The following is a 17,526-nucleotide window of genomic DNA, read 5'->3' as shown; positions in this document are numbered from 1 at the left end:
CGGGAAGGGCACGCGCGGCCTCTTCCGCTTCCGCCTTCCTCTCCGTTAACTCCCTCCCTGCTGGCCCCTCGACTGTGTGGGGAAAAAGCGGAGAGGGCGGGAGTGAGGAGGGGGCTCCGCGGGGATGAACCGCCCGAAGCCCGCGGCCGCGCGCCGCCCCAGCGCCGTCGCCAAACCCTCCGGTGGGTAAAAGGGGGTGGGGGTGGGGAAGCGCGTGCACGAGACCCAGGGGGGAGGGCAGCTCCGCCTTAAAAACAAAAAAACCCTCTTCTCCACCCCCCCAGAAAGGAATGACGTAGAATCCTAGAACTGCAGAGCTGGGAGGGGGACCCCCAAGGGTCATCTAGGCTGGCCCCCCCACTGCAACGCAGGAGTAACAGCTCGACTATCCCTGGTAGGTGGCCTGGTCCAGCCTCTGCTTGGAAACCTACGAACCACAGAACTGTAGAATTGGAAGGGACCCCCTGCAGCCTTTCTCAACCTGTGGGTCCCCCCAGATGTTGTTGGACTACAACTCCCATCGCCCCTAGCTAGCAAGGCCAGAGCTCAGGGATGATGGGAGTTGTAGTCCAACAACATCTGGGGGGACCCACAGGTTGAGAACTGCTGCCTAGGGTCATCCAGTCCAACCCCCTGCAAGGCAGGAATCTCAGCTGAAGCCTTCATGGCAGATGGCTATCCAACTTCCAAGGGAGGAGAGTCCAGAACTTCCAGAGGGAGACCGTTCCATTGTTGAGTGGCTCTCGCTGTCAGATGTTTCACTGGAATCTCCTTTCTTGTTACAGTGGTGCCTCGCAAGACGAAAAGAATCCGTTCTGTGATTCTCTTCGTCTAGCGTTTTTTTTCGTCTTGCGAAGCAAGCCCATTGACGGATTAGCGCTATTAGCGGCTTATTGGCTTATTGGATCAGCTGATAAGCGGCTTAGCGGCTTAGAAAAAGGGGGGGGGAGGAAAAAACCCCCCGCAGGAACTCGCAAGACATTTTCGTCTTGCAAGCCCATAGGAGATTTGTTTTGCGAAGCACCTCCAAAACAGAAAACTCTTTCATCTAGCGAGTTTTCCGTCTTGCGGGGCATTCGTCTTACGGGGCACCACTGTACAGTGGTACCTCGGGTTAAGAACTTAATTCGTTCTGGAGGTCTGTTCTTAACCTGAAACTGTTCTTAACCTGAAGCACCAATTTAGCTAATGGGGCCTCCTGCTGCCGCCGCGCCGCTGCTGCATGATTTCTGTTCTCATCCTGAAGCAAAGTTCTTAACCCGAGGTGCTATTTCTGGGTTAGCAGAGTCTGTAACCTGAAGCGTATGTAACCCGAGGTACCACTGTATTTGAAGATGGCTATCCTATCTCCTCTCAGTCTCCTCTTTTCCAGGCTAAACGTACCGAGCTCCTTCAACTGCTCCCAACCCTTGATCATCCTCAGCACGCGTTCCAGCATGTCAATTTGGTGCTTAAATTGTGGTGCCTCGAATTGGACACACTCTTCCAAGTGTGGTCTGACTAAGGCAGAACAGAGTGGGACTATTGCTTCCCTTGATCTGGACACTAGGCTTCTGTTGATGCAGCCTAGAATAGCATTAGCTTTTTTTGCTGCTGCATCACACTGTTGACTCACGTGAAGCTTGTGGTCCACTAGGATTCCTGAACAGCCACGGCCAGTCAGTGTCAGCAATACTCAGCTACCTGAGTCAATGGTCCGACTCGGTATAAGGCAGCTTCCTGTTTTCTCCCTGTCTTTACATTTCTGTGAACTGCTCTCTTTTTCCCGCCTAGGTCACCCGCCTCCAGGAGATTTCATCGCCTTGGGTTCAAAAGGCCAGTCCAATGAATCGAAAGCGGCCGTCACACTGCTCAAGCCTGCTTCGGCCGGGTTGCCCTCCGAGCGGAAGCGGGAGGCTGCCTCCAGTCTTGCCAAGCGCCCCAAACTCTCCTCGACGCCCCCTCTCAGTGCCTTGGGACGCTTGGCGGAGGCAGCTGTGGCTGAGAAGCGGGCCATTTCTCCTTCCATCAAGGAGCCCTCCGTGGTCCCCATTGAAGGTAAAGAGAGAGGGAAAGACCCTTTGCTCCGGAGAAGACAATATACGCCCCGAATACTAGTTGCTGGAAACCGCAGGATGGGAGAGGGCTTTGTGTTCGAATCCTGCTTGAGCGTTTCCAGGAAAGGCATCTGCTTGGCCATGGTAAAAACAGGATGCTGGACTTGATGGGTCATTGGCCTGATCCAGCAGGTTCTTCTTGTGTCCAACAGACATCATTTACATATGCAGATGTTTTGATGCAAAGGTAGATGATGGACTTTGTTGCTCTGATGCAGATTTCAAATATGAACCATGGTGCAAGACTTCTGCTCCTTAATATTTTGGCACCCTCACCAAAAAGATTGTCCACTTTTAGGTTATTAAGAGTGTTACCTTTTTCCAATCCCCCCTAGAAGCCATTTGCCTTGAGCTTTGGTATAACATTTATTTGGATTGCTTAAAAATGACAACTGCCAATAGGCTGAGGGCTCTGAGGAACCCATTTCTTGTCTGGCTCTCTTTGCAGTGGCCCCAGCAGTTTTGCTGGATGAGATCGAGGCTGCGGAAGCCGAAGGCAATGACGACCGCATCGAAGGGGTGTTGTGCGGGGCCGTGAAGCAGCTGAAAATGAACCGGGCAAAGCCCGACACCACCCTGTACTTGAGCCTGATGTACCTGGCAAAAATGAAGCCCAACATCTTTGCCACGGAAGGAGTGATTGAGGTGAGAGCCGGATATGTCCTTGTGCATCAAGATTAGAAATATTGACTAACTTAACTCTAGGGGCATGGTGGGATAGACAAGGGAACATACCTCTTTTGGAGAAACTAATGTAGCACTAAGGAACACAAAGACCAAAGTTGACTTTTAAACCATACAGTGCATGCTTTTTCAATATACAGGAAATGACAATGTTGCCCCTTTTCCATCAGCTCATTCAGAGACAATTGGTTAAAAAAAAGAGTAGAAGACCCTTAACTGATAGAATCAACTGTAAGCTATTACAGTGGTGCCCCGCAAGACGAATGCCTCGCAAGACGGAAAACTCGCTAGACGAAAGAGTTTTCCGTTTTGGAGGTGCTTCGCAAAACGAATTTCCTATGGGCTTGCTTCGCAAGACGACAATGTCTTGCGAGTTCCTGCTGGTTTTTTCCCCTCCCCCCCTTTTTCTAAGCCCTTATCAGCTGATCCGATCAGCCGATAAGCCGCTAAAAGCCGCTAATAGCGCTAATCCGCTAATCCGTCAATGGGCTTGCTTCGCAAGATGAAAAAACCGCTAGACGAAGAGAATCACAGAACGGATTCTTTTCGTCTTGCGAGGCACCACTGTATACAAACCTGCTTAAGGCTCTCTGCTTGTTCTCACTGGGGGAATTTGCTTTTGCAGGCACTGTGCAGTCTCCTCCGCCGAGACGTCTCCATCAACTTCAAAGCCAAAGGGAACAGCCTGGTGTCTGTCTTGGCCTGCAACCTCCTCATGGCGGCATACGAGGAAGACGAGAACTGGCCTGAGATCTTTGTCAAGGTACACCAACTTGGGGCAGTGCTCGTGTGAGAGGCCTACTGGAGGCAGGCGGAAGTGTTAAGGCTGTGTGCAAGGACAGGAGCGTCTTCCAACACCTGTCACTCGAAAATAATTATCTCTTTTAAAGTGTTTTTATCCCTGCCTTTCAGATGAAAAGGCTCCCAGAGCGGCTTTGTGTTTTAGATATACGCAGTCAAAAGGAAACAAGGCAGGCCCTGGTGGACATGTCACAAAAGGAAAAAGCAATGGGGAGGGAAGAGGAAATCAAGCAAACTCAGCATCAGTTCTTAAAGGGGCCAGCTTGAATCAAAACAATTCAGGGGCCAATTGGAGTGGTGTCACTCCCTCTGCTGCAGCCTGGTGGAATGGCAGCTGCTAGAAAGAGAAGCAAATACAACAGCCATTGAAATATCCTACCCCATTGCTTTTATTAAGCTATGGAGGGTTTATGATTTTGGCTAAAATTAGAGGAAGCCCAGAGTCGCCAGAGCTGCAATTATCAGCTACCATTCATTTCTGCCACACAGATCTGTGCCATCCCAAAAGTTTGAATACCTGTAACACCAGCATCTGATATAAGAGTGGCTGGAAAGTACTGATCTTGTCTGTTTGGGGCACACCCACCCACCCCGCTTAACTGCTTTGATGCCTGTGTGTTGGGTCTCTTCACAGTTGAGCCCGGGGATACAAAAAGGGGACCAGTTCTTTTCGGTGCAGGTGCAGAGAGGAGTTTCTGTTCATCTCCTTTACAGGTTTACATTGAGGATTCTCTGGGAGAGCGTATCTGGGTAGACAGCCCCCACTGCAAGACCTTTGTGGAAAACATCCAGACGGCCTTCAGCACCAAGATGCCTCCCAAAAGCATTTTGCTGCATGGGGAGGTTGGACGCAGCGGAGGAGACCTGAGCGCTGGTAGGGCTCTTACTCAAAGAATTGCTTGGAAGATGGTTGTTTGTTTTCTGAACATACAGATAACAACGTCAGCATGCAAAAGCATCACAGTACATCCATTTTAATCGTGTTCACTGAGAAGTCCAGTAGATTAAATTTAAAAGATCTCTATTGTTTGATTGAGAAATTATGGTATGTGTAGACCTGTTGACATATGAAATCAAACCAAGCTAAACTGCCAGAGTCATGTTTTTAACTTTCCGTTGTCTTTTTGTTAACTTTTCAGTTATGTATTGTTTTACTCAGGGGTCAGCAAACTTTTTCAGCAGGGGCCCAGTCCACTGTCCCTCAGACCTTGTAGGGGGCTGGACTATATTTTGGGGGGGAAATGAATGAATTCCTATGCCCCACAAATATATTTTTTTTATATAAAAGTTTTTATTAGTTTTCAATACAATATACATATGATACCATACCAAAGGTTTATCACATATTATATATTATGGACTTCCTTCAGCTTATCTGCCAATCATCCGTAGTTAAATTTTAGTTACGCATTTCCTAAATTTAATACTGCCTTTTTATATACCTTCCCAATCTTATTTTTCTTTTTTACAATACTCCTCAACCTTTCACAGAGCTTCTTGAAATCCCATGAACGTTGTTTGTTCATCACATATATTTTTCAGATACTCTACAAATTTCCCCCAGTCCTCGATGAACTTATGGTCTCGTTGATATCTAATCTTCCCAGTTAATTTGTCCAGTTCTGCATAGTCCATCATTTTCGATTAATATTCTTGCCGCTGTAACTGCATATTGGAAAAGTTTGCAGTCCTTTCTATTTATTTCATTTCCTACTATTCCTAACAGAAGAGCTTCTGGTTTCCTTTCAAATGCACCGTATTTTTCACTCTATAGGACGCACCGTCCCATAAGGCGCACCTAGTTTTTTGGGGGGGAAATAAAGGGAAAAAATTATTTCCCCCCCAGGCGCGGGGCTGGGGTGGCCCGAGCTTCCCCCGACCCCAGCCCCCAAACAGGCAGCTCTCTGCAAGCTGTGGGAGCCCAGCGCTGGCTCCCGCTGCTTGCTGAGAGGTCCACGAAGCCTGGACACGCTGATTTCAGTGCGCACAGGCTTCGGGATGCCGGCAACTCTCCCCAAGCAGCGGGAGCGCTCCCTCTGCTTGCGGAGAGGTCCGCGAAGCCTGGACGCGCTGATCTCAGCGCGCGCAGGCTTCGGGATGCCGGCAACTCTCCGCAAGCAGCGGGAGCGCTCCCGCTGCTTGCGGAGAGGTCCGCGAAGCCTGGACGCGCTGATCTCAGCGCGCGCAGGCTTCGGGATGCCGGCAACTCTCCGCAAGCAGCGGGAGCGCTCCCGCTGCTTGCGGAGAGGTCCGCGAAGCCTGGACGCGCTGAGATCAGCGTGCGCAGGCTTCGGCATGCAGGCAGCTCTCCGCAAGCAGCGGGAGCGCTCCCGCTGCTTGCGGAGAGGTCCGCGAAGCCTGGAGAGCGAGAGGGGTCGGTGCGCACCGACTGCTCTCGCTCTCCAGACTTCAGCGAAAGCCTGCATTCGCCCCATAGGACGCACACACATTTCCCCTTCATTTTTGGAGGGGAAAAAGTGCGTCCTATAGGGCGAAAAATACGGTATATTTCAACATCTTTTTCAGTTCATTATATATCATCTCCCAGAAACCCTTCACCTTCTTACATTCCCACCACATATGGTAAAATTTCCCTTCTTTTTCTTTACATTTTCAACTTATTACAGGTTTTATACATTTTCGCTAATTTGACCGGTGTAATATACCATCTATATATCATTTTCATAACATTTTCCTTTAACGCAGTACATGCTGTAAATTTTATATTTTCCTTCCATACTTTTACCCAATCATCTAGTTGTATATTATCCTATGCCCCACAAATAACCCAGAGATGCATTTTAAATAAAAGGACACATTCTGCTCATGTAAAAACATGCTGATTCCCGGACTGTCCACGGGCCGGATTTAGAAGGTGATTGGGCCAGATCTGGCCCCCGGGCCTTAGGTTGCCTACCCATGGTTTTACTGGTTTTACCGTATTTTGCGCCCCATAAGACGCTCCGGCCCATAAGACGCACCTAGTTTTTTGGGGGGGAAATAAAGAAAAAAAATTTTATTCCCCCCCCCCCGGTGCGGGGCTGGAAGAACCAGGTCGGGGAACAGTGGGAAGGCACGCTCTGCCTCCCCGCTGTCCCCCGAGCTTGTGGGGCTGGCGATGGGGAGAAGTGCACCAGTCCCGGGAGGGCAGGCAGCTCTGCGCCGCCATCCCGAGCGGGGCAGGACTTAGTGCCCCGCTCCGGATGGCGGCGCAGACCTGCCTGCAGTCCCGGGACGGCAGGCAGCTCTGTGCCGCCATCCCGAGCGGGGCGGGACTTGGCGCCCCGCTCCGGATGCCGGCGCAGACCTGCCTGCAGTCCCGGGATGGCAGGCAGCTCTGTGCCGCCATCCCGAGCGGGACGGGACTTAGCGCCCCGCTCGGGATGGCGGCGTAGACCTGCCTGCAGTCCTGGGACGGCAGGCAGCTCTGTGCCGCCATCCAGAGCGGGGCGGGACTTAGCGCCCCGCTCGGGATGGCGGCGCAGAGCTGCGCTGGTCCCAGGACCGCAGGCAGCTCTGCACGGCCACCGGGAGCGGGGCGGAGCTTCTCCCCCGGCTCCCGGTGGCCGGGCAGAGCTGCGCTGGTCCCAGGACCGCAGGCAGCTCTGCACGGCCACCGGGAGCGGGGCGGAGCTTCTCCCCCGGCTCCCGGTGGCCGGGCAGAGCTGCGCTGGTCCCAGGACCGCAGGCAGCTCTGCACGGCCACCGGGAGCGGGGCGGAGCTTAGCGCCCCGCTCCGGATGGCAGCGCAGAGCTGCGCTGGTCCCGGGACTGCAGGCAGCTCTGCGCAACCCTCGGAGCTGGTCTCCCGAGGGTTGCGCAGAGCTTCCTGAAGCCTGGAGAGCGAGAGGGGTCGGTACGCACCGACCCCTCTCGCTCTCCAGGCTTCAGCGAAAGCCTGCATGCGCCCCATAAGACGCAGGCACATTTCCCCTTCATTTTTGGAGGGGAAAAAGTGCGTCTTATGGGGCGAAAAATATGGTACGTCCCACCTTTTTCTCCAAGGAGCTCAAGGTGTGGCATGCGTGGCTCTCCCCCTTCTCGTTTAATCCCCACAACAACCCTGTTAGCCTAATAGACAATGACCGGCTCATGGTCACCCAGTGAGCTTTATAGCCAGATGGGGATTTGAACCCTGGTTTCTCAGGTCTTAGTCTGATACTTTACCCACTGTGCCACACTGGCCCTCAAATTTGGCAGATGCTCATGTACAACTTGGATAACGTTAATCCTGTATCAGTTTTACAATGTTTACATATCAGCTGATGAGCTGCCGCCTTTGAAACTAAAACGAAGTCCTTGTAAGGAACATCAGCCTTTTCATTATCAAATAGGAACAACATAGCCAGCTGTGGAATACACTGCAGCTTGCATCCTACTATTTTACCAGTCTCTTCAAATACCTTTTGCCAAAATCAATTTGTTACACAACAGTTCCACCACATATGATCAGTACAGTGGTGCCCCGCAAGACGAATGCCTCGCAAGACAGAAAACCCGCTAGACAAAAGGGTTTTCCGTTTTTGAGCTGCTTCACAAGACGATTTTCCCTATGGGCTTGCTTTGCAAGACGAAAACGTCTTGCAAGTGTTCCGATTTTTTCCGCTTCCCCCCCTTTTTCTAAGCCACTAAGCCGCTAATAGCCTTTTAGCCGCTAATCCGCTAATCTTTTAATAGCCGCTAAGCCTTTAATAGCCGCTAATCCGCTAAGCCGCTAATAGGGTTGCTTTGCAAGACGAAAAAACCGCTAGACGAAGAGACTCGCGGAACGGATTAATTTCGTCTTGCGAGGCACCACTGTACAATCCCTCCAGCATGGTTTGCTTAACATTGTGTTGGTGCGGAAGCTTAAATGGAACTTCTCAGAAATTGACCCGGTGTGAAATTTTGACAGTGGTGCTTGGCAGGTCCTGGGATCTGAAGATGAGATTAGCAGAGAGATTGTCGCAAAACGAGATAGCGTCATTTTATAGGGCTTATTTCAATAAACCATCGTTTAAGGTTAACCACAGTGTACAGTTCAGACGTAGCACTAAACTGTCGTTAACTGTAACTGGAAATGAAAGCTTCTGCACTCCTCGCAGCTCTTCCGGAGAGGAAGGGTGAGAATGAGTCTGTGACGTTTGCTGCTGCTTGTTCCCACTGTGACAAACCACGGTTTCTTGTGGCATCTGAACTTGCCCCCTTTCTCTGTGTTGAAATGTGTGTTCTTGGCTTTCCTTCAGGGAACAGCCCACATCCCTCTGTGCCTGAAGAGGAGGACAGCCAGAGCGAGCTGCTGATTGCGGAGGACAAGATGAGCCCAGAGCAGGAAGGGCAACTGATGCCCAGGTACGCTCACCCATTGATGGCAAATGCCCTCGCTTCAAACAGCACTGGAGAACTGCAGAATGATTGAAGGAAATGTGGCATGTGAGATTCAGCTGGGCCTTCCTATGTCTTCATTAACCCTATAGCAAGGGAGGACAGACTCCACACTTACAGGACCTTCTTTGTGCTTTATCAGATCCACCCAGGGGAGCCAGCTGCAAAAGCATGGTGTCCTCTGCTGCCGAGCTTTGCTTTGAGTGCCAGAAGTGATCTGCACTCACACTCCTCCCCAGATCCATCCCTGGTCACCCCCTGTGATGGCTTGTGAGTGCTCTCCGCAAGAAATGCCTCTGCTCACTCCGCGATACATATATACGTCCTTTATTTTACATATGTACAAGCAGCACACATAATCATGCGTCCGAATCCTCCGGGTCAGATTCTCGGAGTGACTTACATCCGCCCCTTTTCCAGCAGAAGAGGCGAGGCATTCTCATGTGATGTCTCTGTCCCCTCCTCTTTAACTCCTGAGCAGATGGAACCGGCACTGCCTCGCTGTCCGTGCCAGAGCTTCCTGTGCGGTGTTGAGGCTCTGCTCCAGCATCTGAGAGCCTTCCCTCCTCCTGAGTTTCCCTCCTTTCCTCCACTGTCACTTCCTGCCCCCCTTCCTCTACTTGTCTCTCCTCTTCCCTTCGTTCTCCGTCAATACCATGACAACCCCTAGCTTTAATTTGAAGTGTGGGTGTCCGGGATGGGGGGCAGAGTCAACTTGTTGTTGCTGCTATTGTTAATGAAGTGAAGGCATGAGGCGGGAGTTGGTAATGCAGGTGAGCTGTGCACAGGCAAGCTGCCAGCTAGCTCTGCCGAGGCTCTTTTTATTAGCACAATATGCAAAACCAGTCAGATACATTTTGGACTGTGCCCTTTACATCTTCCAATCACACGATCGTGGGGTGGTCCAAAATTATTTTGGCACCTGTTTCCACCGCGTCATTTTCCCCTTGCACAATGACGAAGGAGACAAAGGTCACAAGACGGCACGGCAGACCACTGAGAAAGCCAAAAGGTTAGATAGAGGGCATGATGTTCAGACAGCTGTGGCTTGTCTGTGGGTGGAAGCGTGCTCCACGCCCAGCGATCATTCCTTCAGTTAAACAACCAGGAGTCAAACTCTTTCCAATTTCCTGCAAATCACTTACTCCCAGTAGATCCATATGTGGCTTCTCTCATCCCTGCCTTATAGGCATTGTAGTTCATATAGCTGTAGCCGCAGTGATTGCATATGTCAAAGGCTGGGAAGAAGAAACGACAGGATCAGTTGAAGGACAGAGAAGATGGTGATGAGACTGTTCTGAGGCACAGTTAGTGCTAGCATGAGAGACAGCCTTTCTGTGTCTGCTCCCCTATTGGGGGATTCCCTCCCAAGAGAGGTCATCCTGGCTCCCTCCCTGTTATCCTCCTGCTGGCAGATCAAGACCTTCCTCTTCAGACAGACCTTTGGAATCGAAGGTGCAGACAGACGATGCTGATAATAGGGTTGCTCTCAGGAGAAACCACATTTGTAATTGCTGGTTCTCAACGTGCTTTGATGTGTCTCATTTAGTGTTTCCCACTAGTTTGTTTTTTGCATTTTATAATAATGCTTCTTCCAAATAATGATGATGATGATGGTGTTGTCAGCCACCCTGAATCCCAGTTCGGCTGTTTGATAGACCTAAAAGCTATGACCCCAAACCTGTCCTGCTCTGTTAACCTCCTTCTAAAAGCAGCCTGTGCTTCATGCCCAACATTTGTTTCCGAGCACAATTCAAAGTGTTGGTTCTGACCTTTAAAGCCCTAAACAGCCTCAGCCCAGAATACCTGAGGGACCTTCTCCGGACACTGAGGTCCAGCTCCGAGGGCCTTCTGGTGGCTCCCTCCCTGCAAGTTTAAAGGGAAGCAGGCAGAGGGCCTTCTCGGTGGTGGCGCCCGCCCTGTGGAACGCCCTCCCATCAGATGTCAAGGAAATAAACAACTACAGTGGTACCTCTGGTTAAGAACTTAATTCGTTCTGGAGGTCTGTTCTTAACCTGAAACTGTTCTTAACCTGAGGTACCACTTTAGCTAATGGGGCCTCCCACTGCCACCGCGCCGCCGGAGCACAATTTCTGTTCTCATCCTGAAGCAAAGTTCTTAACCCAAGGTACTATTTCTGGGTCAGCGGAGTCTGTAACCTGAAGCGTCTGTAACCTGTAGTGTCTGTAGCCCGAGGTACCACTGTACCTGACTTTTAGAAGACACCTGAAGGCAGCCCTGTTTAGCGAAGTTTTTAATGTTTGATGTTTTATTGCGTTTTAAATATTCTGTTAGGAGCCACCCAAAGTGACTGGGGAAACCCCGCCAAGTGGGTGGGGTATAAATAATAAATTCCTATTCTTATACGGCCTTGTCCTGTCCCAGGTACGACGACCTGGCCGAGAGCGTGGAGGAATACGTCCTGGACATGCTACGGGACCAGCTCAACAGGCGCCAGCCCATGGACAACGTGTCCCGGAATCTCTTGCGCCTCCTGACGGCCACCTGCGGCTACAAGGAGATTCGACAAATGGCCGTGCAGAGGCTAGAGATGTGGCTGCAGAACCCCAAGGTAAGAAGGCTGGGCTTGGTTTGGATTTTTTACAAAACCTGAAACTCCCCGTTCCCTTACTTGAACTTGGAGCTGGGGCTGTATTCTATCCAGGACAGGTTTTTGTTTGTTATTATGGGATGTTGTGTGTGTGTTTATATTGTAAATGGCCCTGTGATCTTCAGACAAAGGGCAGTGAGATTTAATAAATAATCATAATAGTCTGACCTGATATTAGGCAGCCTCCCATCATCATTTTTTAAATCATTTTTATTGTTTTTGCAAATACGAAGTACAAATAAACACAAACTTATAAGAACATATCTGTATAAATTCTCCGAATCTCGAGACTTTCCCCTCCATAAAGTCTTATTTTAAGCATCTACAACTGCATATTCATCCATTCTCCAGTTTTTATATCAAACCAAATATTGTCCATGTCAGAGCTGCTTCAAGATCCTAGCTCACAGAGGATCACGCTAGCCAGCGGTCATTAAGTAAAAGTCTTTATTGAGTTACAGTTTCCATTCTCAAGCTGCTGCGTGCAACTCTACGTCTAATGGCTAGATCGGCGAAGCTCCGTCTGAGTCTCCGCCCCTTGTGCACCAACTTAATATCCTAGCCCTGCTCCACCTTTTCCGCCTGACTGTTCTCCTCTGGGTCCCTCTGCCCCCCGGGGTCTCTTCCTTCCGGGATTCTTCTGACGCCGTCCCCCCGGAACTCCCTGTCTCCTTGCGCCGGGCTTTAGGACCTGGCTCCCTTTCCTGGCTGCCTACTGCGTCACTTTCCTGTGCATTTGAACTTGGCGCGCACGCCCAACCTTCCACTTTCCGTCTGACCGTTTCTTCGCTCCCCGATGGAGGTGTGGCCACTCCTGACTCGTGCCCTCCCCCCTGTTGCGAGCTGCCAGCGCTTGATCTCTGGCGCTCTTCCTCTTCCCTGCTCTCTGGCTGTGACGCTGGTCCCGATTTCCAACTGCTCTCCTCTGAGTCCCCTCTGGCTCTATCTTCCTGGTGTGTCCCCCTAGGCTCCCCCCTTGCCCTGGCCACTGGTGCTCCTTTCTGTGAATCTTCTGATTCACTGGAAAGACTCGGAGATCTCGGGTCGTCGTCATCACTCATCTTTTCTTCTGCCTCCTCCCCCTCGCTCTCTGTTTCCTCCCTTGCCCTTGCCTCTGCTCCTGAACCCCTGACATCCATCCCCCCCTCGAAGCCCCCCATTCCCCCCTCCCCTCCTTCCGGTGCGGGAACTGGGTGCTGCTGTGTCAGAGGGACGAACGTCGGATACAGTTCGCTTCCCGTGGCGGGCCTCCATCTGAAGTCTCCCGGTTCTTCCTCCCTGCTCTCGACGACGGTCACTTCCGCTTCCATCTCTGTGCCGCCGTGCTCGAAACCAGGGTCGTCCCCGAAAACGTCCATGTCCGTCTCTCCCTCACTGCCTCCTGGCGGCGTTGCTCGTCCTGGACCCTCCAGCCACTTCCTGCGCCACTGCTCCTCTGGTCTATCGTCCCACCAATACGAGGGTTCTGAGGCAGATCCCGAGGGTGACCCCTCCGGGGAACGGGCGTCTCGTATCGGGTCCTCGTCCGAGTCGAACCCCCGGAACGTGCTGGCAGAAAGCGTGGGCGTGAAAAGCCAGTCGTCGAAAAAGTCTGCTGGCATTGGTCTATGTGGGAAGAGGGCATGAAACTCGTCTTTGAGCAGAGGTTCGTCCAAGGCGTAGCCCGGCACCCAGCTGTTCGCACTGGCCGGGGTGCCCTCCTTGGCGAGAAGGTATTCTACCCCTTCTTCCCCCCATCTGGAGTCCAAAATCTCCGTGACTTCGTTGATGTGTTCCTCCTGTGCCACTCCCGCGTGCCCGGTTCCTTCTCTGAGCGGACTCGGTGCCGTTCCGGGTTCCTGAAACCTGTGCGGTGCCTTGTAGGGAGTGAGCACCAATCTGTGGAACACCGGATGCATTCTGGAACCCTCCGGAAGCGCCAGCCTGAAAGCCACCGGGTTGACCTGCTCTTCGACTTGGTAGGGCCCCAGTTGCTTATGCCCCAGCTTCTTCTTGGCAAACGACCTGGCCGGCACTGCGTGGGCTGCTAACCAGACCCAGTCTCCCACATGGATCTCTTCGCCAACCCTTCTGTGTTTGTCCGCTTGCACCTTGTATGCATGTTTGGCCAGCTCCAGGTGCCGCCGCAGCTGATCGTGGACCTCCTGCAACTCCGACGCGAACGCATCTGCTGTCTGCGGCTCCCCCTCCCCCATCCTTTCCAGTCCCGGGAAGGTTCTGGGGTGCCTCCCGTTGTTGGCGAAGAACGGCGTGACCCCCGTGGACACGTGCTTCGTGTTGTTGTAGGCGAACTCGGCGAGCGGCAGGTAATCCACCCACGTCGCAGGCTGTTGATTCGCATAACATCTCAGGTACTGCTGCATGATGGCATTGACCCGCTCCGCCTGCCCGTTGGTCTGCGGGTGTCTCGCCGACGCCAGGTTGATCTTGACGTTCAGGAAGCCCATCAGCTTCTGCCAGAAATTCGAGATGAACTGTCGCCCCCGGTCGGACAGAATAGACCGTGGCAGACCGTGAACCTTGAACACGTGGTCTATGAACAGTTTGGCGGTTTGCTCCGCCGTGGCCACCTTGGCACACGGAATGAAATGTGCCATCTTGGAGAACAAGTCCACCACCACCAGCACGGCCGTCTTTCCCCTCGAGCTGGGCAGATCCGTGACAAAGTCCAGGGCCACTCTCTCCCATGGTTCGACCGGAGTTTGCAGCGGTTCCAACAGTCCGGCCGGCGGTTTGTGCACCGGTTTGGCCCTCTGGCAGGTGTCACACCTCGCCACGTAGTCCGCGACCTCCCCTCTCATTCCGGGCCACCAGAAGTCCCTGGCGACTAATTCCACCGTCTTCTCCTTGCCAAAGTGCCCGGCAGTGGGCGCGTCGTGCAGCTGCTGCAGTACCTTGGCACGAAGTTCGTCTCCCGGCACGTAGATGGCCCCTTTACGAATGAGCAATCCATCTCTCAGCTGGAACTCGTCGGTCGCTGCCGTGCCCCTGTGCACCTCTGCCATCTTTGCTTGCGCGAAGGAGTCATCCTGCAACGCTCGTCGCACCGCCTCCAGGTCCACTGTTGCCGCAGCGCACGCCCACACTGTTGGTGCGAAGATGTGCATGGCGGCCGCTGGCTTGGCGTCCTCCAGATATTGTGGCTTACGAGAGAGAGCGTCCGCCATGATGTTGGTGTCCCCCGGGACATACTCTATTCGGAAGTTGAAGTTCGCAAAGAACTCAGCCCAACGTATCTGCCTTTGGTTCAGGAACTGTGCCGTGCGCCAGTGCTCCAGATTCTTGTGGTCCGTGCAGACCTGCACCGTGTGCTTGGCGCCGATCAGGAAGTGCCTCCATGCTTTGAATGCTGCATGAATGGCCAGCAACTCCCTGTCCCAGATGGTGTAGTTCTGTTCGGACTTGCTGAGCTTCCTGGAGTAAAACGCTCCCGGCCTCCAAACCCCCTGCGGGTCTTTCTGCAGCAGGACTGCTCCCACGGCTCTGTCCGAGGCGTCTGTCTCCACCCTCATTGGCCTGCTGGGGTCGACATGCAGCAGCTGCTCTTCCGACGCGAAGAGACGCTTGAGTGCCTGAAAGGACTGCTCCGCCTGCTCTGTCCAGATGAACTTCTTTTTCTTGGAGCTAAGCGTGTCCGTGATGGCCGCTGTCTGCATAGCGAAGCCTTTGATAAACTTGCGATAGAAGTTCGCGAAGCCGACAAACCGTTGGACCTCCTTCCGGTTGCGTGGGCTCTTCCAGTCCAACACCGCTCGAACCTTGGCGCTGTCCATGGCGAGCCCCTTGTCAGACAACTTGTAGCCCAGAAAATCCACCTCCGTCACGTCGAATTGGCACTTCTCCAGCTTGGCGTAGAGCCTATGCTGCTGTAGCCTGCTTAGCACTTCTTTGACGTGTCTGTCATGCTCCTGCTGCGATTCCGAAAAGATCAGGATGTCATCTAAGAAACAGACGCACGTCTTGTAGAGGAGCCCCGCCAACACGTGATGCATGAACGCTTGAAAAACGTGGGAGCCATTTTGCAATCCAAAAGGCATAACTCTATATTCGTAGGTGCCCAGAGGCGTGAACATGGCTGTCTTCCACTCATCTCCTTCCCGCATGCGAATGAGGTTGTACACCCCTCGCAGGTCTAACTTGGTGAACACGCTGCCCTTCCGTACCTTTGCGAGGAGGTCGTCGATTCGGGGCATGGGGAAGTCCGATGGCTTGGTCACACTGTTTAAGATGCGATAGTCCACCACAAGTCTTTTTTGGGGCGTGTCCCGCTTCTTAACAAAGAATACAGGACTGCCCCCCGCTGCCTTGGACTCCCGGATGAAACCGCGCTCCAAATTATGATCTATGAACTCTTTGAGTTCCTGCAGTTCGTCCTCAGACATGGAATACAGCTTCCCTTTGGGCAGCGCCGCCCCCGGCAGCAGGTCAATTTTGCAGTCATATGGTCTGTGGGGGGGTAGCCTGTCTGCCTCCTTCTCGCAGAAAACCTCCAAAAATTCCACGTACTTGTGGGGAATCGCTTGCAGCGTGCCTAGCAGCAGCTGTGACTCCTCTTCCTCTCCTTCCTGCCGGGGCACGATGCAGTGTTCAGCACAAAAGGAAGAGCCGAAGGTCAGCTGCCTCTGGTACCAAGCCAGCGTTGGGCTGTGCTTGTCCAGCCAACTCATGCCCAATACAATGGGCGTGTCCGATAGTTGAGTGACGTTGAAGCTGATGATTTCCCTGTGATTCCCAAGGCGCATCACCATTGGTGGCGTCTGCTTCACCACTTGCCCCCCTAGCAGCTCTCTGCCATCCACCATGACCACCTGCAGGGGCAGCGTGGCCGGCAGCAACTGTATAGCGTGCCGGTCGACAAAGTCCTGCCCTATAAAGTCCGCATTGCTTCCCGAGTCAATGGTGAGTGGCACGTCCATGGTGATTCCATTGGGCAGCTGGAGCGATGCGGTGAGCCTCACTACTGGTTTGGGTGGGAGGGGGTCCATGGGCTGTGAAATCTCCGGGGACTTCTTCATTGACACGTCTGGCTGGGCCCCAGTGCCTCTTCCTCCAGCCAGACATCGTCGTTTCCCTGCTGTGGTCCTCCTTGTTGCGTTGCTGCAGTTACCATTGCTGAGGCTGCAGTGTGCTTGTGGAGCCTCCGGGGACACTCTTTCGCCATATGCCCTGGATCCTCGCAGATGTAACACTTCCTGTTCCCTCTAGGAGGCTTCGCTTTCACTGTTGTCGGTGCTAGGGCTCTGGCTGCTGACTGAGCCCTTGCACTTCCAACCTCCATAGGTTCCACCCCTCCTCCTGGTGGAGGCGTGGATTGCGCACGCGCTGCTTCTCTGGGAAGGAAGGAGGAGCCCCTGGCTGGTTCGCGCCCTCCACGCCCTTCGTCCCTGCTCCACGGACGTTCTTCCAGCCGCACCCCCACGGCTAGCGCCCTCTGAACGATCTCCTGCGTGGTCCGGGGTCTCTCCCCCCTGGCAATTTCATCTTTGACAGAGCCGTGCAATCCCTCCCAAAACAGGTCTCTTACAGGAGCCGAATCCCTGTCCCATTCCAGAGCACTGACCAAAGCGAAAAAGCGGGCATGATACTGCCTTACGCTGGCCCTCCCTTGTTTCAGTCCATGTATCTGCTGCCGAGCAAGATCCACGTCAATGCTTGATAAAAAACACCCATCCATCGCTTTAATAAAGGCATCCGCATTTTGGAGCGCCGGATCCTTATCCCTCCACAAATTGCGCAGCCATGCTTTAGCTTCCCCATGCAAATGGGACATGATGAACCCCACTTTCTCTTGCTCATCTCTAAAGTCTTTTTTCAGCAGTTCCAGTGCGCACATTACATCTGCTCTAAAGTTGGGGTACTGCTGCAGGTTCCCATCGAAGTGAGAGACCAGACCGCCTGTTCGTCTCGCCAACCCAATTCCCTCCTGTTTGGGTGTCAGTTGCCCTTGCTTCGTAAGCATGTCCAACCTGA

At 52.9% G+C, this 17,526-nt stretch overlaps 1 protein-coding gene across 1 annotated transcript in view; it reads left to right on the top strand.

Annotated features, from left to right (window-relative positions):
• The first annotated feature begins 31 nt into the window (after positions 1-31).
• The window catches only part of INTS1 (integrator complex subunit 1), a 95,417-nt gene continuing 77,922 nt past the window's right edge, over positions 32-17,526 (top strand). Inside the window, exons 1-7 of the mRNA XM_081169349.1 lie at positions 32-182; positions 1,774-2,037; positions 2,545-2,741; positions 3,406-3,543; positions 4,296-4,455; positions 8,807-8,912; positions 11,331-11,517. Coding sequence (XP_081025475.1) covers positions 125-182; positions 1,774-2,037; positions 2,545-2,741; positions 3,406-3,543; positions 4,296-4,455; positions 8,807-8,912; positions 11,331-11,517 — 1,110 coding nt within the window. The 5' untranslated portion in view covers positions 32-124. The remainder of the gene's footprint in view (positions 183-1,773; positions 2,038-2,544; positions 2,742-3,405; positions 3,544-4,295; positions 4,456-8,806; positions 8,913-11,330; positions 11,518-17,526) is intronic.

The sequence above is a fragment of the Podarcis bocagei genome (assembly GCF_964188305.1).
Source record: "Podarcis bocagei genome assembly, chromosome: 14".
NCBI classification, from domain to species: domain Eukaryota; kingdom Metazoa; phylum Chordata; class Lepidosauria; order Squamata; family Lacertidae; genus Podarcis; species Podarcis bocagei.
The sequence above is the reverse complement of the archived record's forward strand: the minus strand, read 5'-3'. Positions and strand labels throughout refer to the sequence as shown.